Source organism: Rhinoderma darwinii, chromosome 12, assembly GCF_050947455.1.
Source record: "Rhinoderma darwinii isolate aRhiDar2 chromosome 12, aRhiDar2.hap1, whole genome shotgun sequence".
NCBI lineage: Eukaryota > Metazoa > Chordata > Amphibia > Anura > Rhinodermatidae > Rhinoderma > Rhinoderma darwinii.
The window spans coordinates 44935077-44962869 of NC_134698.1; the positions used below are offsets into that span (position 1 = coordinate 44935077).

Sequence of the window (27793 nt, forward strand, 5' to 3'; positions counted from 1 at the left end):
GTTGCTTCGCTCTTCCACGGAAGACTCGGAGGTACCTATGCAACTCGGGGCCTCCGTGTCCCCCCGACAACGTAGAGAGTTCCGCAGGAAGAATGGTCTCTGCTTCTATTGTGGGGATGACAAGCATCAAGTGAACACCTGTCCTATGCGTAAGAATAAGCAGCCGGAAAACTTCCGCAACTAAGTGATCATTGGGGAGGTCACTTGGGCGCACAGGTATTTCCCGTAAATATGAAACGTAATAAAATCTTGCTTCCCTTTCAGGCCTCTTTTGGTGGTAGGTCTGCTACCGGCAGTGCCTTCGTGGATTCAGGGTCTTCTGCTAATATCATGTCTGTGGAATTTGCTATGTCTCTAGCTATGCCTTTGATTGATTTGCCTAAACCTGTCCCGGTAGTGGGTATCGACTCCACTCCTCTTGCTAATGGTTATTTTACACAGCATACCCCTGTTTTCGAACTCCTTGTTGGCTCCATGCATTTGGAGCAGTGCTTCGTACCGTTGATGCAGGGATTATCGTCCGATTTGGTTTTAGGCCTTCCCTGGTTGCAGTTGCATAATCCCACGTTTGACTGGAATACTGGGGAGCTTACCAAATGGGGTAATGAATGCTTGACGTCATGTTTTTCTGTTAATTCTATTTCTCCCCCTGAGGAGGTGAACACGCTACCTCAGTTTGTTCAGGACTTCGCTGATGTTTTCTCTAAGGAGGCCTCCGAAGTGTTACCTCCTCATAGAGAATACGATTGCGCTATCGAATTGGTACCAGGAGCTAAGCTTCCTAAGGGTAGGATATTTAATCTTTCTTGTCCCGAACGTGAAGCCATGAGAGAGTATATCCAGGAATGCCTGGCCAAGGGTTACATTCGCCCCTCTACTTCTCCGGTAGGTGCTGGCTTCTTCTTCGTAGGGAAGAAGGATGGTGGTCTTAGGCCATGCATTGACTACCGTAACTTGAATAAGGTCACTGTAAGGAACCAGTATCCCCTTCCTTTGATTCCTGATCTCTTTAATCAGGTTCAGGGGGCCCAATGGTTCTCTAAGTTTGATCTACGGGGGGCGTATAACCTTATCCGCCTCAAAGAGGGGGATGAGTGGAAGACTGCGTTTAACACGCCCCCCCGAAGGTCATTTAGAATACCTCGTCATGCCCTTTGGGTTGTGTAATGCTCCTGCGGTCTTCCAGAATTTCATAAATGAGATTTTGAGAGATTACCTGGGGGTATTTCTTGTAGTGTATCTTGATGACATACTGGTGTTTTCCAAGGACTGGTCCTCCCACATTGAGCATGTCAGGAAGGTGCTCCAGGTCCTTCGGGAAAACAAACTGTTTGCGAAAACCGAAAAATGTGTGTTTGGGGTACAGGAGATACCATTTTTGGGTCAAATCCTCACACCTCATGAATTCCGCATGGCCCCCGCCAAGGTCCAGGCTGTGGCGGAATGGGTCTAACCTGCCTCCCTGAAGGCGTTACAGTGTTTTTTGGGGTTCGCTAATTATTACAGGAGATTTATTGCTAACTTCTCGGTCATCGCTAAGCCTCTTACGGACCTCACTCGCAAAGGTGCTGATCTCCTCCACTGGCCTCCTGAGGCTGTCCAGGCTTTTGAGGTCCTTAAGAAGTGCTTTATCTCGGCCCCGGTGCTGGTTCAGCCCAACCAAATGGAGCCATTTATCGTGGAAGTTGACGCATCCGAGGTGGGAGTGGGGGCTGTCTTGTCCCAGGGTACCAGGTCCCTCACCCATCTCCATCCCTGTGCCTACTTCTCCAGGAAGTTTTCGCCCACTGAGAGTAACTATGATATTGGCAACCGCGAACTCTTAGCCATTAAATGGGCATTTGAAGAGTGGCGCCACTTCCTGGAGGGGGCTAGGCACCAGGTAACAGTCCTTACCGACCACAAGAATCTGGTTTTCCTAGAATCTGCCTGGAGGCTAAACCCGAGACAAGTTCGATGGGCGCTATTTTTTACCAGATTCAACTTTTTGGTTACCTATAGGGCTGGGTCTAAAAATATTAAGGCCGATGCACTGTCGCGTAGCTTCATGGCCAGTCCTCCTTCGGAGGAAGATCCTGCTTGTATTTTGCCTCCTGGTATAATCATTTCTTCTATTGATTCTGATTTAGTCTCTGAAATTGTGGCTGATCAAGGTTCAGCTCCCGGGAACCTTCCTGAGGACAAGCTGTTTGTTCCCCTGCAATACCGGCTAAGGGTACTTAGGGAAAATCATGACTCCGCACTATCTGGTCATCCAGGCATCCTGGGTACCAAACACCTCAATGCCAGAAACTATTGGTGGCCTGGGTTGCCTAAAGACGTTAAGGCCTACGTCGCCGCTTGTGAGGTTTGTGCTAGGTCCAAGACTCCCAGGTCCCGACCAGCGGGCTTACTACGTTCTTTGCCCATTCCCCAGAGACCTTGGACCCATATCTCCATGGATTTTATCACCGATTTGCCTCCATCTCAAGGCAAGTCGGTGGTGTGGGTGGTAGTAGACCGCTTCAGTAAGATGTGCCACTTTGTGCCCCTCAAGAAACTACCCAACGCCAAGACGTTAGCTAACTTGTTTGTCATACACATCCTGCGTCTCCATGGGGTCCCTGTCAATATTGTTTCGGACAGAGGGGTACAATTTGTTTCATTGTTTTGGAGAGCCTTCTGTAAAAAGTTGGAGATTGATTTGTCCTTCTCCTCTGCCTTCCATCCTGAAACTAATGGCCAAACTGAGAGGACTAATCAATCTCTAGAACAATATTTAAGGTGTTTTATCTCTGACTGTCAATATGATTGGGTCTCATTCATTCCCCTCGCCGAATTTTCCCTTAATAACCGGGTCAGTAACTCGTCAGGGGTCTCCCCCTTTTTCTGTAATTTTGGGTTTAATCCACGGTTCTCCTCCATTTCACCTGGTAGATCCAACAATCCCGAGGTAGAGGTCATTCATCGGGAACTGTGCACAGTCTGGGCCCAGGTTCAGAAGAACCTAGAGGCGTCCCAGAGCACACAAAAAACTCAGGCTGATAGAAGACGTTCTGCTAACCCCTTGTTTATGGTCGGGGATCTGGTGTGGTTATCGTCTAGGAACTTGCGCCTTAAGGTCCCGTCCAAGAAGTTTGCTCCCCAGTTTATTGGGCCGTATAAGGTCATTGAAGTCCTCAATCCTGTCTCCTTCCGACTGGAGTTGCCCCCATCTTTTCGAATACACGACGTGTTCCATGCCTCCCTCCTTAAACGCTGCTCCCCGTCCTTGGCTCCCTCGAGGAAACCTCCTGTTCCCGTTCTCACACCTGAGGGGGTGGAATTCGAGGTGGCCAAGATTATGGACAGCAAGATGGTCCAAGGCTCCCTCCAGTACCTGGTCCATTGGAGAGGATACGGGCCTGAGGAGAGGACTTGGGTACCCGCCCGGGATGTTCACGCTGGGGTATTGGTCAGGAAGTTCCACCTTAGTTTCCCAGATAAACCAGGTCCACTTAGAAAGGGTCCGGTGGCCCCTCATAAAAGGGGGGGGGTACTGTAAAGGATCTGCCAGGCACAACTTCTGTGTATACACCCATAGGTAATCAGTCTGCACCTGAGTCTATGTCTCTGAGACTACAAGAAACGGATTGGACCCCTGGTAGTTGGCGGGCACATTAACAATTGCAAAGAAGGAAGGCTGCCTGCAAGCAACCAAGCCCAATTTCCCAACCACCAATTGACAGTAAGAATGAAAAATAAATATAATAACCTTTATTAGGCTACGTATAGCCAGACAGACCACATAGATATAGTGTTAAAATTGTCACTACCTGAGACACCGGACTAAATTGTCAGTTACCTGTATATAAACAGGCAGAATTAGTGATTGACTTAGGAATAAGTGTGGTTCCCCAGCCAGTTCCCTAGCCAGTTAGATTGTTAAATCAGCTAGTAAGGAATAGTGAGTCCGGTCTACGGTAGGTAATTAAAATCCTAACAGCCCCCCCGACATGTTTCGCTACTACGTAGCGTCCTCAGGGGTACCCCTGAGGACGTGTACCCCTGAGGACGCTACGTAGTAGCGAAACATGTCGGGGGGGCTGTTAGGATTTTAATTACCTACCGTAGACCGGACTCACTATTCCTTACTAGCTGATTTAACAATCTAACTGGCTAGGGAACTGGCTGGGGAACCACACTTATTCCTAAGTCAATCACTAATTCTGCCTGTTTATATACAGGTAACTGACAATTTAGTCCGGTGTCTCAGGTAGTGACAATTTTAACACTATATCTATGTGGTCTGTCTGGCTATACGTAGCCTAATAAAGGTTATTATATTTATTTTTCATTCTTACTGTCAATTGGTGGTTGGGAAATTGGGCTTGGTTGCTTGCAGGCAGCCTTCCTTCTTTGCAATATGTCTCTGAGACTGACTCCATCTTCCACCACTCAGGATGGCAGGCTTAGGAGTGGGAGAACCTATCGCAGCCTGGCCAGACGGAGCTAGCTACCGCCCTCTGTCTATTTATACCTGCCTTTCCTGTTCCTCCTTTGCTTGTGATTCTTCTCGTGTGGTTTCCTGGCCCAGCTACAGCTTCTAATTATTTGATCCTGCTCCATACTGACCCTGGCTTACTGACTACTCTCCTGCTCTGCGTTTGGTACCTCGTTTACTCCTGGTTTGACTCGGCTCGTTCACCACTCTTGTTGCTCACGGTGTTGCCATGGGCAACTGCCCCTTTCCCTTTGCTTTGTGTTCCCTTGTCTGTTTGTCTCGTGCACTTACTGAGCGTAGGGACCGCCGCCCAGTTGTACCCCGTCGCCTAGGGCGGGTCGTTGCAAGTAGGCAGGGACAAAGTGGCGTGTAGATTAGGGCTCACTTGTCCGTTTCCCTACCCCCATCATTACACAAGGTAAATTTTCATTGGCTAACGCGTTTCATCTACTCAGGGACTTCTTCAGAGCCGATATCCACATCCAAGTGTTCTCACTTTATATAGTGTCCACTTTAATTAGGTAAAGTTAATCTATACCTGGTGCAAATAGCATTTTTGTTAGAACCTTAAATATATGGCGTGGCCTAGCAGCAGATGTAAGCAGACGTGTGTGGCTGGAGCTCCCGCTGTGCCCATCCTGAAAATCACATTTAGCCCTAACTTACCCGGGTAATACTTACCGACTTGAGGGCTGTGAAGCTGGAGGAGACGGTACCGATCGGCTCGGCTGCAATGACCCGCTCAAAGAAGCAAAAAACGCCGCCGGCGAGTCCGTGGCCGGGAATCCAAGATAGCGCTGAGGAGAAAGACTGCCGGAGCAGACACATGCGCTCTGAAGCAGCAGACAGGCTGGAGAGATTTGCACGAACACCCCGTGCGAGCAGTTCGGCAGCAGGCAGGACACCTGGGGCTAGCAGTGGAAAGACAGGCAGCCCGGCTTATGGCTCACGATACTCTGTGCTGTAGGAGGACACGGTGAGTGAAGAGGAGGAAGAGCTGGGTGGTCAGCGGCGGGAAAGGCATAATGATGGTGGCAGAACGCACCACAGGAAAGATAAGGTGCTGGAGCCGTCCCTCAAAGACATACTTGCTGCAGTGAAGCAGAACTCCTCGATTCTCTCCATGCTGACTGGTCAGGTGGGAGGCTTGAAGGAGGACATTTTGCTTTTGAGAAATGATTTACAGAAAGTGGCAGAATGTACAACAGTTATTGAGGGGAGAGTGTCTGAGGTTGAAGATGTCATTCCAGAGCTCCGACGTGACGTACAGTCACATTAATTGGTGGTGGTAGCCCTGCAGGCTAAGGCGGATTATTTATAGAATCGGCTACGCAGAAATAACGTGCGCCTGGTTGGAGTGCCCGAAAAAGTGGAAGGCACTAACTCTGATGAGTTTTTTGAAAAATGGCTGCTGGAACAGTTTGGCAGAGAGGAATTGTCTCCTTTATATGCTGTCGAGAGGGCACACAGAGTACCTACCAGACCAGGACCGCCGGGGAGACCCCCGAGACCGGTACTAGTGAGGCTGCTACATTATAAGTATAGAGATCGGATACTGCGGAAGGCAAGGGAGCGGCAGGATATATCCATTAATGGCGTTAAAGTGTCCTTTTTCCCGGATTTCTCTGCGGAAGTGCAGAAAAAGCGGTTGCAATACTGGGACGTTAAAAAACGTCTGAGAAACCTGAACATTCAATATTCTATGATGTATCCGGCTAAATTGCGAGTAGTTGCGTTTGGGACTGCTTCATTCTTTGAGACCCCTAGGGAGGCTGCCAGATGGTTGGACTGCAACGAGAGTCGACTGCGGAGACGTGCTGGAGAGGAGGATGCGTGAAAGCCCGCGTAGGCGGTGAAGTTCAGAGCCATGCTGTCTTTTGCGGGACTGTAGTATCCTACATTATGTTGTGTTGTTTTCCTGGGTGCGAGCACCCTTAACTCGCGCTCAGCAGGGTGATATCTTTTAAAAAGCTGCCGTACTTGATGGAAATGGTATTATGGGATAACTAATGGGTAACTAATGTTTCTGTAATATCTGCTGATTGTGTGGGATTGTCTATCACCTATGCATAGCAGTTGGAGTCACCACTTACTGAAAGTGGTGAGAAAGTTACATGGTCAGGTTGCAGGTGCCTTTAAGGCATGTCACACGTTCACACTCAGGTGTGCTTCTGTTGGATAGGAGGGACAGTACATGTCGCTCTGACCCTTTTCGGAGGGGAGGTTTTGTTGGGGGGGAGGGGGTGCACAGCTCAGTATCTCGGTTGAAGTAGTCTGGCTTAGTGGCAGATTTCTCTATGCTATGATGCCCGATGGGGTCGGTTAAATGTTTATCCTGGAATGTCCGGGGAATACGGGAACCTAGGAAACGCCAGGCGATTTTCGACTGTGTTAAACAACAAAGTGCCCTGATTGTGCGGTTGCAAGAGACGCATTTGACTAAAGATTCGGTGTCCTTACTACATAGAGTGTGGCTCTTCCATACGACTTATTCTAGGGGGGTGAGTCTGCTGATACATACTTCCCTTTGTTTGTCACTCTTCTTTCTCTGATGGGGAGGGGAGGTATGTGGGAGTGCATTGCACCATATATCATTGGGAATGTATTTTAGTGGTACTGTACATCCCTCCTCCTTATTCTAGCACTGTACTTAAAAAAGTTACGGAAAAACTTTCCATGTGGCCTGAGGTACCGTTACTCCTGATGGGGGACTTTAATGCGATGATGTCTGAGGGGCTGGATAGATTTCATAGGGGAGGGGGGGGACAAGGGGTGGATATGACAGCATTTGGGAGGTTAATTGTGGAAATGGGATTACAGGATGTTTGGAGGGATAAACACCCAGGGGTGTGCCAGTACTCATGTGCCTCGTCCACGTTTCAGTCTCTTTCTTGTATCGATTTGATTGTATGCTCAGCTTCAGCAGTGCCGTATGTTGCGCAAATAGAATATTTACAGAGGGCGTTGTCGGACCACTCTCCTGTGGCGGTGACGTTGGAAGTGGGGGAACAGGAGTCAGGAGTTTTGGAAATTGGAAGCTGAATGTGTTTTGGTTGAAATTGCTGGATGGCAAGGAGATACGAGACCTGATAAGGCAATATTTCAATTTTAATGCTGAGTCGGTACCACAGGGGGTTTTATGGGACGCCATGAAGGCATGGCTGAGAGGAGTCTTCATTCAGTATATTAAACGGATAAAAACGAAGTCTCGGCAATTGGGGGACAGTCTGAGGGAACGGGAGGCAGAAACAGAAGGGAGACACGTGGAAGAGGGTTCAGAGGACACACTTAGTCACTGGGTTGACGCTCAGACGCTATTGAAAAATAACCAATTAGTGACGGCTGATAATAAACGACTATTTCTTAAGCAGAAATATTATGAAGAAGGGGAGACTGCTGGGAGGTTGCTTGCTAGGATGGCACAGCCACAAAGGGGTAATAACTTCATTCAAGGCCTTAGGGGGGAGGGTGGAGACAGACACGGGGCAAATTTTGCAAGTGTTTAAACAGTTCTATACTGACCTTTATACCTCAAGAGCGCATTACACTACACAGCAACTGGAGGATTATCTGGGACACATTCGTATGCCTACCTTGGGCCCTGAGGCCAGAGATAGTTTGGAGACACCTATTTCCCTGGAGGAGTTGGAAAGCGCGATAGGGGATATGGCGAATGAGAAAGCTCCGGGTCCAGATGGTGTGCCTGAGGAAATTTATAAGGAGTATGGGACGGAATTAGCTCCACAATTTCTAACCACTTTGCTGGACAGCTTTGAAAGAGGCAAATTACCGGACTCCCTATACGAAGCAACGATAGTGGTACTACCTAAGGAGGGGAAAGATAGCCAATTGCCGGAATCCTACAGACCGATATCTCTGCTGACGTCGGATGTTAAGATTTTGGCAAAGGTTCTAGCGCTGCAGTTAAATAAGGTGGTACAGCAGGTTGTGCATGAAGACCAATCGGGGTTCATGCCATCCAAATCAACGGCTGTGAATCTTAGGAGGTTATTCCTTAATCTTCAGGCAGTACCGGACGTCCCTGGGGGGAGAGCTGTGCTAACGTTAGATGCCGCGAAAGCGTTCGACTGTGTAGAATGGGGGTATTTATGGAAGGTTCTGGGGAAGATGGGATTTGGCCCTAACTTCGAGAAATGGGTGCAGTTGCTGTACGTGGCCCCTACGGCCCGCATACGGGTGAATGGAGCACTGTCTGGAAAGTTTTCGCTGGCTAGGGGAACGCGCCAGGGGTGCCCATTATCACCTTTGCTGTTTGCTCTGGCGGTGGAGCCATTAGCGTGTCTCATACGACAGGAGGAGCGCATACGAGGCTTGCAATATGGGGAATTGGAGGAAAAAATCTCTCTATATGCGGATGATATTTTGATATATCTGACAGACACTGAAAACACTCTGGTGGTAGTACTGGACACAATCACAAGTTTTGGTGTATTTTCGGGATTAAATATTAACTGGAACAAGTCAGCTCTTATGCCACTTGACCCGGTCAATATTGTGGACACTGGAGTGGGACCCCGGGTTCCAGTAGTATCAGAGTTTACATACTTAGGGGTTAAGGTGACGTCTCGGGTTCACGACTATATGACTGCTGCCCAAGGTTAAAAATAAGGTGGAGACCTGGAATAGACTCCCTCTTTCTGCTCTGGGGATGACCAACCTAATCAAGATGATTCTTATGCCCCAAATACTGTACATTCTCCATAATTCCCCAGTATGGATACCCAAGCACTGGTTTAGACGAATGCATAATCTCTTTAGGGATCTGGTCTGGAAAAAAGGGGTTCCAAGAATAAAATTGGAGAAATTGCAATTGCCAAAAGATGAAGGGGGTGTTGCTCTGCCGAATGCTTGAATATATTATTTGGCTGCTCAGAGCCAACATTTTAAAGGATGGGAGGACGCAGAGAAATGGGGATCTAGTGCACGCTTATTGTCATACATGGGGGGAGGACTTAACCCGCTGGAGGGGCTGGAAGCGCATACCTACAAGAGATTGGCGAGTACTAAACCAACATTGCTCCTGATACACAAAGTCTGGTGGCAATGCAAACAGATCTTAGGTATAGGAATGTGTACTAAATATACTCCCATATGGCATAATCCGGTTGTGTGGGAATTGTATCAATTGGAGGGCATGCAAAAATGGGAAATGGCAGGGGTTGGGCGACTACATCACCTGTATGATGATACCGTACTACGTTCCTTTCAGCAGTTGAAAGACCAATTCCAACTGGAACACAGCATGTTTTATCAATACTTACAGATACGTCATGCCCTAAAGGCGCAGGCGCCTGTGGTGGATCTGACGGTATGTGCTCTAGGGGTCCTAGACTATGTGGTTAGGGTGGACACGTCTAAAGGTCTGATCTCGATGGCATACAAGAGCTTGTTATCCAAACATCTGGGAGATACGATGGAGCTGGTGAGGGTGAAGTGGGAACGGGATATTGGTCCCTTGCCCAATGAGGAGTGGGAGGAGATAGTAGCGTCATCGTGTCATCTTTCTCTCAGTCTGGCGCAGAGGAGATCGCAACTTTTCTTGTTACATCGAGTGTACCGAACCCCGTGGGTGTTAAAACAGATGGGTCTCAGACCAGATGCTAAATGTCCTAGGTGTACGGAGGAGAAGGCGGACATATATCATATGTTCTGGACGTGTGGGGCCCTGCGGACCTTATGGGGGGAGATATTGGAACTGATAAAACAGGTATATGGTCTGGCATTGGCAGCGGATCCCAAGGTCTTGCTGCTGGGGTGGGTGGGAGAATTGGAGAGTGACAGGATGGAAGGTCTGGCAATTGCAAAAATTTTATATCAGACTAGGAAGTTTATTGCTAAACATTGGCTGGACGCGGAACCACCAGTGCAGAGGGAAATTGTGGGAATGCTTAATCATAACATTCTGATGGAGTATAAAATATTTTCGAAAAGGGGCAATGAGAAGAAATTTAGCAGTGGGGCAGATGGTTGGCCTGTCCTGGGGTGGTGTCCTCTGAACTGAGCAGAATACGGATGCAAGTCCTCTAAGGGAACAGCAATGGTCACTTTCAGAGCAGATGGGGGGTGGGGAGGGATATTGCTAATGGGACTGTTTTCTTTTATGTATCATGTGTTACTGTTAGAGATACTGTTGGGGGCTGTGCTGGGGTTGGGGGGGGAATGTTGGGTTTTTTCTTTCTGTCATGCTGGAACTATTGTATATGATGTTGATACAAATGATGTATGACTGTCAATGTCTTATTGTTCGTGTTAATAAAATTGGATTGATTAAAAAAAAGAACCTTAAATATATTCGTCCATCCCGATACACCTATATATATATATATAAATATATCCCGCACATAATTATATTTAGTAATTTCATATAAATTTGAATCATATATATATCTTTATTCAACTTTAATAAAATATTTTTTGTGGGTTAAAAAACCTAAATAAGGGAAAGGACCTCCTAATAGTTAACATATATTTTTGGGATCAGGGAATAAATCATATTCCTAAACATTATCGATTTTCATTTGTTAAGATGCTGTAAAATACAATCCTACATGAATGATTTTTAATATAGGACAGAAATGTCCCTCATATAATAAAGTTATCATTGAATACATGAGTGAATACATACTCCATAAAGAAGAAACAAATATAAATAATAAAAATAAATCAAACCAAAAGCAAAATGAATTAAAAATTAAATTAAATTAAATAGGGAAAAAAAAAAAGGGAAAAAGAAAAGAGAAAAATTTAATTAAATAACAAGAAAAAAAATAAATATATAAAAATAAAATAAAAAATAATAACAAGAGAAAATGTGTGGCATACTATCCGTGAGCAAAGTTAATGTACAGAGTCCCCTATAACTCAAATGAAGGAATCCCTAACAGGCTACATATGGTTAGCCCCAGGTCGGCCCAGATGGCATGGAGGGGGGCAGTGATCCTACCAAAAAAAATATACAGCAGAATATAACCTACCAAGGTGGTATAGCCCAGTTTTTGGTTTTGTTTGGCAAAACCCTGAAATTGAAGAGCAGAGTTGCTGGCCTGCCCATTATGTAAATGGCCAATGCAATGCTTAAGAAAAATATGATATAAATAAATGTGATAATATTTTATGCTATCAGTCATTACACGGTGTTACCCATTGTCACCATACGCACTAGTTGTTAATAACAACCAAAACGGTTGAATGAACCTCCCCTTGAAGAGGGCATCCAAAACCGATAACCCAGAGCATGTAAAAGGCTGCATGTCATATGGTGCTCGTCTCAAAAGTGACTGACATTTAGTATCTCATTCATAGTATCACTAAAATTATGTAAATAAATGCACAGACGTCCATAAAGTGTGGTCTCATAGAGAATGCGCTCTACCCTTACTGAGAAAAATGAGCACTATGCTTTAGTCCTGGACAACCCTGTGAAGGAGTAAGGCTGGAATAACACGTGCAATTTCTTAGTGCAGCTTTTTTCTTAGGCTTCGTTCACATCCACATTCGGACTCCGTTTATGAGTTCCATCTGAGCTTTCCGTCAGGGGAACCCATGAATGGAATCCAAACTGAAACAAATGGAAACCATAGGTTTCCGTTTGCATTATCATTGATTTTATTGGTGACGGATCTGGTGTAAATGGTTGCAAATCAATAACGTAGTCGACTGCACAATTCATTCTGTCAAAATGACGAAAGCGTTAAACAACGGTGACAAACGGAAACCATTTGCACCGGATCCGCCACCATGGAAATCAATGGTGATGTAAACGGAAACCTATGGCTTCCGTTCATGGGTTCCCCTGACGGAAAGCTCAGACAGAACCCATGAACGAAGTCCCAACGCAGATGTGAACGAAGCCTTAACCAAAGCCAAAACATATCAGTCTTTCATTTGACAATTCATTCTGTCAAAATGACGAAAGCGTTAAACAACGGTGACAAACGGAAACCATTTGCACCGGATCCGCCACCATGGAAATCAATGGTGATGTAAACGGAAACCTATGGCTTCCGTTCATGGGTTCCCCTGACGGAAAGCTCAGACAGAACCCATGAACGAAGTCCCAACGCAGATGTGAACGAAGCCTTAACCAAAGCCAAAACATATCAGTCTTTCCTTTATACTTCTTCTTCCTTTAGGATCCACTCCTGGCTTTGACTTTCAAAACTACATGTGTAAATCCAGTCTAATAGAAACTAGGTACAACATAATTCTCCACCTGATAGCCACCAAATTATGATTTGAGATTTTGCATAGTGCTTCACTATGATTGTGAAATGGAGTAGACTGGTGTCTTCCTGAGGTCCTGTGAAATGTGTGACAAGTGTAACCTCCAGGGTGCTGAGCTTTAATCTACTTCCTTATTCTCTGTGGACCACTTAGTTACCTTTTATGAGGACATGTCAGTTTCTTCTTGGGGGGTAACTCGTGTTTCATTAAAAAAAGGCTTTTCAACACCATTCAAAATGAGCAATTTTGGTATGAACCTGCACAATAAATGTGTGACTGTGAAAAAGGACAAAAAATCTGTCCGTAAAATGGCTGCTTTTTAATATGTGCATCCAAATTACAACAGATGGCCGTAATACGTTTCCTTTTTACATCTGCTTCCGTATTACAACAGCAACATTTCGACCTTAGGCGTTAAAATGCGTAATCCCCCTGTTTCATTTTACTCAACACAAGTTAAAAAATAGGGAGAGATTGCCTCAGTTTATTATTGCCAGGATAAGCCTAGTCAGATTGTACAGTAGAAATGGGAGGAGCATGTGGGCACCTTGTTACTTACCCGTTCAAGCCTCTACTGCCCTCCAGCCGCAATATGACACCATGTCTTCTATAATGCACCTGGCACCTTCTTTCACCTTCTCTTGGCATGCCTGGAAATAAGGGAATATTTGGCACAAGTCATGGCATTTTTTGAAGTGGTTATCAGGGACTTTAACATTGATCGGTGGGAGTCCGGCCTCAGGGATCCCCGCTGATCAGCACAATGAAGGGACATAACTGCAGTACCAGGAACAGTCGCTCATATGAACGTGCTGCTGTGCCTATGTAAACAATGAAGGGAACTCGTGTTAGCAGGATCACCGCGTCCCCTTCATTGTGCTGATCGGCCTATCCCCAGGATAAGTGGGCATCACTCAGGTAAGAGAAAACCTTTTGGACTCTTGAAAGTATATGCGGTCAAAAAATATGGTGAAAAAGAATCTAAAAAAATTTACTGGATTGTGTATATGGAAATTCATAAATGTGAGAGTACAAAATAAAAAAACACACTGCAAAAACACCACCTCTCAGAGTGAATCTGTTCCCTAGGGGAAGTTCTTAATAGCAATTTTGTGAAAAGATGGGGTTCCACACAGGATTTTTGTAGTATGACTGCTAGCTGCAATGAAACGTCAATGTCATTTAGGTCATGTTCTGACACTATTTCACAACACAAAAATCTGCAGCCAAATACAAGCAAATTAGGTTTTTTAAAACCCCATTCACAGGTTGCAGAAAAAAAATCTGTGCAGATGTTGCTGCATGCCCCATTCTGTTGTGGAAAAGTGGCGCATATTGCAGCACATTTCACTCCTGCAATTACAGATTGTGGAGTCCACGATTAAATGTGTCAAAATCAGCATGAATATGTTTTTTTACAGCAAATCCACCACGCGTGAGCATAGCCTTATTATATGTCACGTGAATGTGCCAGCGCAACATGTCAAATGCAGATGAGAAGCCCAGCCCAATGCAGAAAGTTAGCATGGCCTGGACTCTATGGAGCACTGGAATTTGTGGTTTGGCTCAAATGGGGCTTTTGTGGCTTCCACAAAAGTGGAAATGTGTGTCTATAATGGTGGCATCTGTGACTGGCACTTTCGTGGCATCTGCTGCAGGCAATGAAAATGCACACTTACCTATTAGTAAATTAGGCACATCTCTGGCCGTCTATGCGCCAGAAAGTTAAATCTACTTCAGCAGCGAGCTGGAATAGATTTGTACTATAATTTACGCTGTTCCTGGCTGGCGTACATGATAAATTTGTTGGTCTGTGAAAGGCCAAGCTCCTTCCACTACGCCCCGTCCACTTTAGTAAAGCACCTTCAGTGGCCTCAAAAATTTAGTTTTCTGGTGTGGAAAGAAAAATCAGTTCCCTCCACTATCTTTTAGAACAGGAGTAAATGTTTACCAGGTCAAAGCTAGTGACTGTCTCTAGAAAGTTTGTTAGTATTAGGTTAAATTCACACAATATTTAAATGTAAGGCCCAGTTCACACAGTGTTTTTTTATGCTGATTTTGCTGCGGAAGCCGCGTCGGAATTAGCGGCAAAAAAACGCCCGAAACTGGCTTCCACTGATTTCAATGGGGGGAGGATGCGTTTTCTTTTTTTTTTTTTAAAAAGCCGCCGCTCGTGGTAAAATAAAGCAGCATTGTCTTTCTTGCCGTGGTTCCGCCTCTGACCTCCTATTGAAATAAATGGGAGGCAGAGAAAGCGTTTTTCACTGCATTTTTTGCCCGCGGCGCTAAATGGCCCGAAAAACGCTGCAAAAAAAGGGAGGTGAAGGAATATTGAGGCAGATTTTTCTGCCTGCAAAAAAATTCTGTGTGAACAGGGTCTTACACTATACTTATACATTTGTGTGCTACAAAAAAATGCACAAACATATAGTTTAACACATATAGTTTAATGTTCGGATAGGTTACTACAGGGGCAAAGTATGCCAAAAGGGTGCCCTTTGTTTGGAGAGTGCTTCTTGAAGACATTGGGTAGCATAGTCAGCTACGCCATATATCTTAGTTTTTCAGAGGCCCATTGGAAAATCAAAGCAGCAACTTAATTGGTTGCTATAGGACACTGCTCCTCTTTTACATTGTGCCAGTTTTCATAAATAAGCCCCAATGTGAGAAAAAAAACAAAAAAACAACGCTTCATACTTCTAATTCTAGTGCTTGGCATTGTCAGCCATCTTATCCTGCAGTCTCTCTTCACACTAGTGTTATGGCTATGGTTCTGTTTATTATGGAGTCCGCAATGCCAAATACGTTGTCAAAAATATATATTTTTTAAAAACCCTGCTAGGCCCCATTGACCCCAATGTGGCCTGTTGTGGTTGTGGTATTCTTGCTGCAGATTGCACTATACTTGCCATAAAAAAACCACAGAAAAAGCAATGGAAACTCTGACGGGGCTCTGAAAGGTAATGTAAACAGGGCCTTACGTAGCAAGTGACCGAGTTTGTCTACAAAGGGGAATACAGATAAAGGGTGGTCACCTCTAGGGGTCGGACCTAGTGCTATTCATTTACTCTTGAAAAGATTATCCATTAGACTAAATTATTCATCAATGACTCCCTAATGAATAATCAGAAGGGAAAATGTTTTTCTATGACATTCCTTAAAGATACATGGATGTTCAGAGAAAAAAAATCTGTATTTTTCTTTTATAGTAATGTATTTATAAAGCTCGTGCCGCACTTTTTTTCAGTTGTACGACTTGTTCACTAACAAACTTCTTCACAGAAAAGTGTCAGAAAAGCAAGGCCAGGACATGGGATTGCTCTTACCCAGCGCCATATTCATCAACAGAGCGTCATTTACTATTCATTTATAAAAATGAGTGCTAGGAACAGTGGCAGAAGTTGCCCATAGAAACCAATCAGGACGCTTCTTTCATTTTCAAAAAGACTCTAAACAAAATAAAAACTGCAATCTTATTCGTTGCTTTTGGCATCGACTACGACAAAATGGGGAGGCTATGTAAACCTATGAAAGCATTTTTATTTTTTTTTTAATAAAAAGGTCAATCAGTGTGTTTTGTGCACCTTTATAATTAGTTTATATTAAAAATAAATTTTACTTTTTGAGATACAGCTGCTCTGTATCCTGTATAAAGAGCTGCTGTATCTTACACTGAAACCTGTACCCGTCAGGTCCGCGGAACTGCGATCGAGCTTCTATCGATCGTGTCTAAGTTCATAACTTAGATGTGATCGATAACAGGTGGATCCGACCCGCTGACACTGAACCTGTCAGTTCCGCGGGACTAACGGATTCAGGTCTTAGCGCACGATACAGCTGCTCTGTATACAGGATACAGAGCAGCTGTATCTCAAATATATAAATAATTTTTAATAAAAACAAATTATAAAGTTGCACAAAACAGACTGATTGGCCTTTATATTACAAAAAAATAAATAAATCGCTTTCACGGGCGTACAAAGCCTTTAGTCCACATTGCAATATTAGTGAATGTGCCCCTTTGTCTAGTGTGACGTATCAAGCAGCATCAACTATATTGTTAAACTTGGTGCAATATACAATAAACAACTAGCAGGAGGCTTCAATTGAACTACTCCAGTTTTTTTGGAACATTTGCATAAAAAATTTCATTTGGAATGAACGCCATTTTTGTGAGTTTTTGTTTGCATCAGAAAAAGGGGGTTGTCACACAGAATGATTGGGTTTTCTGGTGGTTTGTTGGGGAATACAGTGCACACTACACTAATTCTTTAGACTGGCATAATAGTGAGCAGCACGCCAGTCTTCATAAATGTGCCCACTCTAACTTGGTGCAGTCATTCCTGAAACACTGTCACACTATGTGCCTCTTTGTATTGCCCATAGCAACCAATCAGATTGCAGCTTTTAATGCCAATGGAGAATATAAAATGAAAGCAGCAGCCTGATTGGTCGCTATGGACCCCTCTTCCTTTGCTGTGAATGCACCACACTACAATGTCAACGCTTCTACTCCACAATAATAATAAGAGAATCCTGCACTATATTCATCACATATAAAGAAGCACAAGACTCCTCTGTATTCAGTACGTGACGTCCACCTGACGCCGCACACTAGTGATACAGACGGAAGAAGGCAGCATTGTAATCAGCAGGCTCCACCCAGTCATGGGGCCGGTCATGTGATCCTGACGTCAGCAAAGGTCCTTGTGCCCTGTGGGATCCAGCATCTTACATGAGAGCTGTTGTGTTGTGCAGCAGAGCTTCCCCGCACTGTGTATATATGTATATAGTGTATTACATGGCTTGTGGGTGACTATGACTGCTCTATATAGACAAGGCAGCACATATAGTGTTATATAATGATGATAATATAGATGTGGTCACGTGATGAATATGACAAGATTTATGATAGTCACAGTGGTCACCTGTCCACCTAGACCATTCCATACCTCTCCTGTCTTATAGATTGTCTTGTTAGAGCTATCTGCAAAATATATTTAATGGCCCATGCCAACTTGCTTTATCAGCTGTGATTTAGTAGCAGCTCAGCGGCTGCCGTAAATCTCCGGCGCCGCTTATCGTGGTGGGGTACAATAGAAATAGACAGGAAAAATCCAACCTGTCCTGTATTTCCAGCTGTTGGGAGAGAGTCGGCATGCAGACCTTTGATTGTCACTGGTGGGAATAGTTTGTACATAGAGCCTTCACTTACACGTAAAGAAACGGCTCCTCGTACGGTATATAATCTGGGAGGAGCGGCTATTAATAATAACGATAATCGTTATTTAGCGGACAGATATTTCGCAGCCCTAGACAATTTGGTTTGCTCTAAAGAAACGAAAAAGTATTGTCATTTATTACATTGTATTATTTATTTATTATTTTAATAGCAAGGTGTTTATAGTAACAATAATAATGACACCAGGCTATTCTGCATATATATATATATATATATATATATATATATATATATATATATATTAATAATGGTCTTTATTCTGCAGCGGTATTTGTAAAAACACTTCACGCAAAGCTTTTTGGTATTTGTTTCTTTTGTACTGAAAAATAGACATGTTTAAAGAGGTTTGGCTTAAATATTTTTTTTCTTCTTTCAGAGCCATCTGGCAAGTAACGCGTTAACTCAGAATGTCATCTCTCCAAAGAATCCATGCCCAAGATTGCCTGGAGTCCATGCTACTGGAGTTGACCTATATAGGTAGGTGTAGGTAGCAGCGAGCCTTTGTGTGGGATGCTGGGCTGGGGATGTGCTGCAGCATCCTTAATATCCACAGACACTTCTGAGGCCAGCCAGGAGAGGACAGAACGCTGGATCACCGAGAGCAGCAGCCACAAGAGAGCCAGTGCGAGCAGCAGGCAGGGGGATTATCAGGAAACAAAAGAGAGAGGAGGAGGAGGAGAGAAAGCAGGGAAACAAGTCAGGGGCTGCAAGCAGCAGCACTCTTCTCTCGCACACATACACATCTAGCTCTCGCTCCTTTCTTTCCTCCTCAGCCCTTCTTCATCCCTTTTTCCTCCACACACCCCTTCCCTCCCCATCACTCTGCACCCTCCCCTCTTCTCTGTGTTTCTCAGTCCCAGCCATCTTGCTTTATTTTCTGCTTGCTACCTCTCCGCTTCCCTCCCTCCTTTATCTTTCTCTCATTCCCCAATCCTTCTCGATCACCCCCTTCTCCTTTTCCCTGCACACTTTCCTTTCCGCCCCCTCCGTTCTGCACTCCTCCCCCTCTTTTCTCTCTCTCTTTCTCTCCCTCTCTCTCTCTCTCTCCATCCCTTTCCTCCCCCTCCTGGCTTCTCTTTTATTTATTTATTTTGTGTTGCTCTTCTCTGTCTCTGTTTCCCCTCTCCCTTGTATTGCTGTGTCTGTATTTTTTGGAGGTGCAACAGGGGGCTCCCCCTTTGCAGTGCTTGCAGTGCAGGTAGTGGGGTCCCCCCTCACTCCCCTCCTTCCCCAGCCTGTGCCCCCCCTTGTGTCCCCCTGTGCTCTGAGCTTGCTGCAGCCCACAAACATGATGGCGGCAGCTCCCATCCAGCAAAACGGGACCCACAGCGGGGTCCCCATAGACCTAGACCCCCCAGACTCACGGAAAAGACCCCTGGAAGCGCCTCCAGAGGCTGGAAGCACGAAGAGGACCAACACTGGAGGTGAGTGCACCAGCTGCTGTTCTGCAAGGGGATGGACTATAGTTATTGAGACAGCTTCTCGCTTCCCCTGGCCTTGAATGTACCCCCAATATATGCATCATGTAGCAGTACATGTGGGGGCTCCTCACCCAAACATGTCCATTGTAATCTATGACCAAAATGGCGTCTTCTTTTGTTATTATTGTGTTTTTTTTTGTTATGTTTCACATCTTCAACCTGTGCTATGTGCTCATTTCACTAGATTTTGTAGTAAGACACTGCAGGGATTCACCCCCTTATGTTTTTTTGGGGGTTTAGAGAGAGATTGGCAGTGGTCTGTTTTCTTGAGATGATGTTGTGGATGTATGGAAAGCTGGTTTATGGGTTTAAGCGGGAACCAATGTGCCACTGATGGAGGGGTACGAACACTGCGATCTCTCACAGTCCTCCGGAAGCGAAGAGGTTAATTCTCAGCGCTGGAAGATGCATGGAGGAGGCAGGGACCAGACCAGTCAGCTGCACATCAGTGGCTGCACCTCTCGGTCCCCTCTCATTGTTTCTGGGCATCCTTTTATTTAGCAAGTCAAACCTTCCCTTTCTGGAGTGCCTGGATTTTTGGAGTAATACTCTGCGCCTTTTTTTTTTTATCCCCCAATCATTAATTGTAAGCTTGGGGGAGGGGGGGAAGAGAGAGAGGCTCAGCTCACAGAGCTGGGGGGGTGCTTCTTCTGCATCCTGGTGATGTGTCCCAGCATCTTCACGTTCATTTCTATTGGAGGCATAACAATGCAACGATGCAGAGGTGAATGCATTTGCTGAGGAATTGCAAGGAAGATCAGTGGGTTTTTTCTTGGCTTGGATGTATGCTCCCAGCACAGGAATCACACATGGACCTGCACTTTTATCATAAACTGTACAGGGATATATATTTACTGGAACATGTTGAGGTTATGCAAAGTCAGTGACTTGTTATATATATTAAAAAAATATAAACATCACATTTTCTGTCATTTCATTCAGCGAGACAGCATTTCGTCTTCCATATTTGTTTTCTATGTTGTATATTTTGGGGGTTTTTGACTGTTTTTCCATTCTGCATTTGGTACGTGTGACTGTATCCGATGACCTGCGCGCACCCGTAATAACCGTGATTTAAGCTGTAGATCACTTTGAAATAAGGAGAAGAAATCTTCTTAAACTGCTTTAATTAATAAGCTTATAGTCGGATCACGAGAGATTGGAAGAAGCTAAAGAAATACATTGGGATTAGAGTGGAAGTCGTTCCACGTTACACTGAGGGTTTTTTTTTTTTTTTCATGGCAACCTCTTAATGCTTACAAATTAAACATGCTGTTCAGAGGTGAGACTTTGTAACAGGTTCATTCAGAGAATGAAGATTTGTATTTGTTAAATGCTTTATCCTTCATCGCTTTATTATTTGTACCCCATCAAGCTCTCATCCTTTGCCATGTATTTTATCCCCATCACAGGTTGAACTGTAGCTCCGATTTGTCTAATTGAAGAAGAAAATGGGATTTATGAATGATATATTTATATATACATATAGGTTATGTAAGCAATTGTATGTCATCTACGACCGCCGTTGCAATGTTTTTCTAGATTTTCGTAGCCAGCTCAGTATTGACTTGCATGTTTTGTTTTATTTCATTGAGACGTGAAGTAACAGATGATTTTTTTTCTCCTTTTTGCTTTGCAGAAGACGGCCAGTTTTTCCTAAAGGTCCTCATTCCTAGTTATGCAGCCGGATCTATTATAGGAAAGGGTGGGCAGACCATCGTCCAGTTACAGAAAGAGACGGGAGCCACAATCAAGTTGTCCAAATCCAAAGATTTTTATCCAGGTAAGGACCGGGCTCGCGCCAGGTCTGATCAGAAGCCGCTCGTCAATGATCGACAGGCGGTTGATATTGCATTTTTTATCTTTGCTTTGTTGGCTAGCAGAAAGGTGCCAGTCCTGGCTATTCATAATTTTCTCCACTGTACTTGTGATACTCTATGCTGCATTTATTTACGTATATTTGCTGTTTCATTTTTTTATATAAAGATGCAGCAGTGCTGAATTTGTCATTTAACTCTTTGGGCTGCATCTTTTGTGAGCACTCTCTGTTTTAAGAGAATGAGATGAGGTTTTGCTGCAGTCCTATGTAAAAATCTAGATCGTAACTGTTTAAGATGAAAGTGCCTAAAGATTCTGAGCTCATTCTGACAATCCCAGCTCTGCTATATCTGTATTTAGAATCAAAACAGGTGATTTTTTTATTATGAAAAGGCGTTTTTTTGGGGGAGGATTCAGATTGGTGGGGTGCAATCTTGGTGGCGCATTTGCGGTACATGAATGGATCGGACATGGTCCATCCTAATATGTGTTAAATGTATAAGTAGTGAATATGATAAACTTATCAAGTTCATCCTAATATAGAATTTTGCAGGTAAGAATTTTTAGCACAAAGCGGCAGTGAAATCAATCAAGTGATGAGTATCGTAGTCATTGGGGTAACCCGCATTGGGATATTCGGAAATGTATGGAAATAGAAAGCCTTTATTATACAGGCATGCTCATTCTGGATAAGGACAGGGATTGCAATGATCTGCTAAGGCAGTGGCGTCACCCTGTAAAATGCAGTGTTAAAGGTCACGCAGATAATTCTATCTTCACACAAGAAAGGATTTTATGGGGAATCAGCTGTAATAAGGCTCTAGGCCACAAGTCACTGATGGTGCACATATACAGTGTGTACTAGCAAAATCCATTGTCATCACACTAGATCTTATGCTCTCGTTTTCAGCCATCATGAATGCCATTTATTGGATATGCAGAATTGGTTTTATAATACAGTACAAAGTGTCATGCAAATGACAAAGTTCAAGAGACGTCTGTTTTGACCAGATTTGCTGCCAATGTTTGCAAATAGAAATCCGATAACGATATGCAAATGTTTGGTGTTCATTTTCTTCCAGACAAAACATTGTTTTAAGGAGGCCACCATCCGTCAGTGCGCAGGATTTCACTCAATGAGTTGCAGCTCGTGTTTTTTTTTTCTGCCTCATTGTCGACAGACAGATTTTTATGTGTTTGTGATTTTGCTATTATTATTATTTGACAGTATTTTTGTATGGATGTCTGCATTATTATGACGTTTTGATTAGTTTTCACCCCTTTACAGATGAAGGCTTGATTTGCTTCGCTGGTAATGAAGTGGTTCATTAATGGCATTTTAAGAAGGGAATTTTAGGTCAATTTATACAATGTCACCTCCAGCCTTTGTATACATCAATGTCTTCTGCCTGCTGTAAGATGTAGCACTGTCACTATCACTGCCAGTCTACCAGTGAATACAATGGATTGGGCATAGTAGGTAATCCACCCGGGCTCATGCGGAATATACGGATACATGGGGACATATATATATACACACACCCATACATATATATTATACATTAATAATGAATAGATGTGTGTATTTAAAAAATTGGAATTTTAGCAGTAAATTTACTGGGAATGGGAATTTACTGCATAAGCAGATAAAAAATAACATAAGGGGGGGGGGGTTAGCGCTCAGATTTAATAAGGTAATATATCTGGCAGACAACCGCTCCGCTAAATTGAATTTGCTGTTTTAACAGCTGAAAATTAAATAGCATTTCTAGCAATAGACACGAGGTTGTATTAAATGCGCTCAAATATTAAAGGCAATCCGTATTTAGAAAACATACTCCAAATTACTCAAAGAAAAGGATTGGCGGTAGGGAATAATACACTTGTACTGGAGTTGGTGGAGATCTGGTCTTGGTCTGGCAGCTTGGGGAGATCCTGAAATCTAGAGGAGGTTTATGTACTATCCTTGTATTCGGGGTTCAGCTACGTAACATCAAAGCAATGATACGCAGATAACCGCTCCTTTTACATGGTGTGATGCCTTCTTTTTATACACTGCTGTGAGTTTTGTGGTTCTGTGCTGTGCCTCTCATTGCCTATTACATACAGATGCAGCAGTGCTGAGTTTGTCATTGTAAATCACTGTGAATAATATGTGGTTTTTCCATAGGACTGCAGGTAAACCTACTGCAATATCTTAACAACGTTCAAAATGACAAATTCAGTTCTGCTACATCCATTGTATATATAGGACACACTGAAGGTCTAGCTTGAAAGGCACAATATCACCTAGAAAATTCTTCAACACCTTCTTACTCTCATATTTTCAGCGTGGAAGTGATGACTTTACTATTTAGATCTGACGCTACATTGTAACGTTTCTAAAAGGCTTTTGGGCCTAAACATGAACATTCAGGGTAATGCCTTTTTAAGCACATGTATTTGGACACATTATGTCTGGTGGTAATATCTGACAATAACCTGTTGAGGAATTTACAGCAAACTATTTTAACAGTTCTGTTTCCATGATTTTTTGTTATCTCTCATTAGGTAAAAAAATTAAACAAAAAAACAAACCAAAAGCACTTTTCTATTTATTATATATACAATCTAGGGAACTGACGATGTATGAAAGACTCGAAGTCTTTGGTGGTGAGCTCGACATATTGCTGACTGATGTTTAGGCAGGAATGACGTAATATACTTTTGCGTTGTACAATTCCTTTATTCCCTCTAATCAATTCTGTCCAGCAGTTCTCTCCTGTAGGAACCAACAGATAAAATCGTTCGAAAACAAAAGAAAGCCAAAGAAAATAAAAAAAAAAATGAAATAAATGTAACGTTTTAATACAGACTATCCCGTATTTAGATAATGAATGTTTTAATTTTGCCTGTGTTTTTTTTTTTTTTTTTTTACGCCTTGCAGCATATTATTACTTAGACAATCAGGAATGAAATTAAGTCACTTTATGCGTCTTTCCTCTGTGACAGCTGGTGGGGGGTTCCGACTTAACCCTCTTGTCGCTGGATACATTTGCATTTCTATTTTTAATGAGCATATTCTGGGGTGACTGCATTGGAAATAAATAGAAATGCGATTTTATGTTCATTGAGGATTTATTACACTAAAAAGTTAAATTACCACTAAAAGGACAATTCTCCAGAAGCTTATGTTTATTCTCACAAATCCATCCAGTGTTCATATACACACAACACACCTTTGCTATATATTCTTGTATGTTATATTGCTTATTGCACTATGTGTGTATATATATATATATATATTTATTTTTCATTTTGTATTGCTTATACTGTGCGTTTGGAATATTTTCCTTGGGATGATACATATATTGACAGTCTATAGGCTGCAGCTTTATGGCTGAGCTGTATGTGTTTAGCGATCCCTCCCTTATACCACTATGGATTATTATCACTAGGTATATTGTTTTATAATACCATGCACGTTGCCTGTATATAATGCCCCGGTGTGCCGCCACTGTTCTCCTGTGTGTAGAAGGTGGTGTTATGCTCAGATAACTCTTTATATTTATATAATGAATAATGTGAATCAGAATTTTTTTTTTTTGTTAAACTTAAAAAAAATATACATTTTACCCCGCTCCTTTTAGCTACCTTATAAAGTCCAAACAGATAAGTGTTAAAATTGTAGTCATCCATATTTTCTAGATCGTACTTGACTTGAGTATTTCTTAGAGAGAAGTGTATAACAAAATCCGCAGGTAATAACATATCGGTTTTTCTTTTCAGACGGGGTCCCAATTAAAACATTTTATTTAGTGCAAAATACATATTTCCGATCTATAAATATTATTGGCCATTAGTTTTATTACAGGATTCGCTATCTTGATCAGACGCAATGATCCGAGTTTTTCTCTTCTCAAGTTGTGCTCATCATGGAGTTTGAGATTTTGTTACTGCTACCCCTATTTATTCATAGAAAAAAATCATGCAGAGCTTCACTAAGAGCCACGTGTTGTCAAAAAGAAGTCTGTCATGACGCACTGGTGTTTCCAGCAGCGGCCATTTTGGAAGGGTGCAGGAACATGCTGTAGGCTATGACAAGCAGAGCACTCCAGCCCTATGACAATTCGGTTCACCCCATGACATAGTTTGTGCCCATTCTATGCCACAGAGGTATGCAGACACAGATATACTGAGATGTAAGAAAGGGTTCATTGAAGCGTATCACACAATTTAATTGCTCCCGATCTGTTTTACACCATGGCAATTATGAACACAAATAGAGACAGCCGTGCACAGACTCTTCTCTCCGCTATCCAGTTTCACACTCCTGTACTCGAGTTCCTCATTGAAAAAAAAAAAAATACTATCTCATAGTTTACAATTTACCTGAGAACGAACCTTGGCTGCACGTACAGCTGGCAGGCTGCACCGCAAAACATTGGTTCATCTCTGGTGAGAGCCACATGAAGGTTTCCCTTCTTTTCATGTGCCAACTCTGTAATACAATCATGGATGTCCTCCGCCCTGGTGGGTGAGATTGAGAGAAACTCTGTTATTTTTGTGTCCTGATCTATGTGCGGGTCTCTGGGCCATGGCCAGCAGTATACAGAGAATGAGAACTTGTCGTAGAGGGATCAGGACTTGCTGTTAGCGCTGGCTCTTATTCAGGACTGTGTTACACCAGTGGGACCTTTTAAGTGTTCTGTTTATTTAGAAGGGTTTTCATATATTCAAATGGGTCCTAAACCAATGAAAATCATTAGTTTTGTTCTTCAGATTCTACAAACCCATCCATACTACACTCTTAAAGACTGGATTTTTACTTAGGTTTTCATTCAGTCTCCGTTTTAGCAGAATTTCTTCTAGTATCTCTATAGGGGCATTTACGATCATTTGCCTCCTTTATAGTCTGTGGTTGCCAGACCATCATACTAAATATCTGTGAGTGGGAAACTAGAATTATGTACCAGGATGGGTTGCCTATTGCTTTAGACCTTTTTAGTACATCTCAATGAGAAAGCACCTTAGGGTGCAGTCACACACGGCAGATTTTGTTGCAGAAATTTCTGTGACTGAAAATCCGTTCCATATATCTGAATGGAGTTGTTTCTGCAGCAGGTGTATGGATTTCTGCAAGTTCCAGTCAGATCAATGGAACTGATTCTCAGTCGCAGAAATTTCTAGAAAAAAATCTGCTGCGTATCGCAGCACCCTTATACTCTTCCTTCTTCACAGGAGTGGGGTGCATATTTTATATGGAGTGGAAACGTCTAGGTCTGATCCTATGGTCCAAAATAAGAAGGACTAGAGTGAATCCGCAGAACAATCACACACCATATAATGGGAAGAGCGGGCAGTGTATGTAGTGTGTCCTATATCCTACCCTTAACCTAGCACCCAGTCTGGTAAAAATTCTTTAAATTGTATATTCGTTCTTATTTATAAATAAGTATGCCAGGCCAGTAAACGAGAATATATTGTATCACTGGATGGACTGGCTGGCAAGGTAAGCTTTCATTCAGTACCATTCATGAGGGGCTATTTTATACAGTTGCGTAGAGACACAAACCTACACATTCACTCTAGTGCCCATGCTGAAAATAACATTAATTGTGCTGGTGGAAATCCAAAAAAGGCACAAGTTGGCATAATCCGTGTTAGATTGGGCACATAATAGTCTGAAATACATTGGGCTCGAATACCCTAGTGCAGTAAAGTGTAAGAGTAGAATAATTTATTTAAAAAAAACAAAAAACGTTTTGCAAGTTTGTAAATGTTTGAGATCATATGAAGCTGAGAGCAAACAGAGTAATAAAGCTGTCCAATATAGCATACAGGAATATACATGTATACATATATACTTAGAATGCAGTAGACATGAGCAGAAGGATAAAGAGCTAAATATAAAATTACAATAAATGCAAAATTGGGAAAAAAAATTCCATAAACCCAGCAATAGAAAAAAAATCCATAAATCTTAATCAAAATCTAAATAATGCCATTAATTGTTAGGTTTGCTGAACGTAAATGAATATTTTCATGAGTTGGCAATCCAGTTGGGTACCATAGCGACCAATCACAATTAACTAGCTTCAGTCTGCTGCCATTTAGAAAGCTATAAATACCCATGCCAGTCGTTGCAGTGGGTAGGTGAATAATTGCCCAATTGCAGTAATGTTAGTAAATCGAATCTGCATTACGCATAAAACAAGAGCTGCGGGTGGAGCAAACGTTAATGATATTCCAGTATTGTTAATGTCTTTTTTTTTTTTTTTGTCGTATTGGGGATTATTCATTTTAGAGGATTTATAGAATAGGATTATAAATAGTTTTATATTATATTGAAGTGTAACAGAATACCAGCTGATGTAAAGAATTAGTAAGCAGTTACCGCAATCAAGAATGTTGTATGAGGCCGGGCATATTTGAGGGAGAAATATGACAGCAGGGAAGTCTCCCTAGCAGGATTTCCGTAGGATTGGGAGCTGTCACTCATCAGCATTTCATTAACAGGTCTGATCCAATGCACGTCTAGAAGAAACTCTGCACTCGTTCCTTAGT

At 43.0% G+C, this 27793-nt stretch overlaps 1 protein-coding gene across 6 annotated transcripts in view; it reads left to right on the plus strand.

Moving 5' to 3' along the window:
* Window positions 1-17428: 17428 nt before the first annotated feature.
* Window positions 17429-27793, plus strand: part of NOVA1 (NOVA alternative splicing regulator 1) — a 57980-nt gene continuing 47615 nt past the window's right edge. Inside the window, exons 1-3 of one of the 6 annotated variants that reach the window (XM_075843758.1) lie at window positions 17429-17514; window positions 18325-18425; window positions 21069-21212. In XM_075843758.1, the coding sequence (XP_075699873.1) occupies window positions 18356-18425; window positions 21069-21212 (214 nt within the window). In that variant the 5' untranslated portion in view covers window positions 17429-17514; window positions 18325-18355. The other 5 variants (XM_075843759.1, XM_075843756.1, XM_075843755.1 and 2 more) reach the window with 5 other exon arrangements.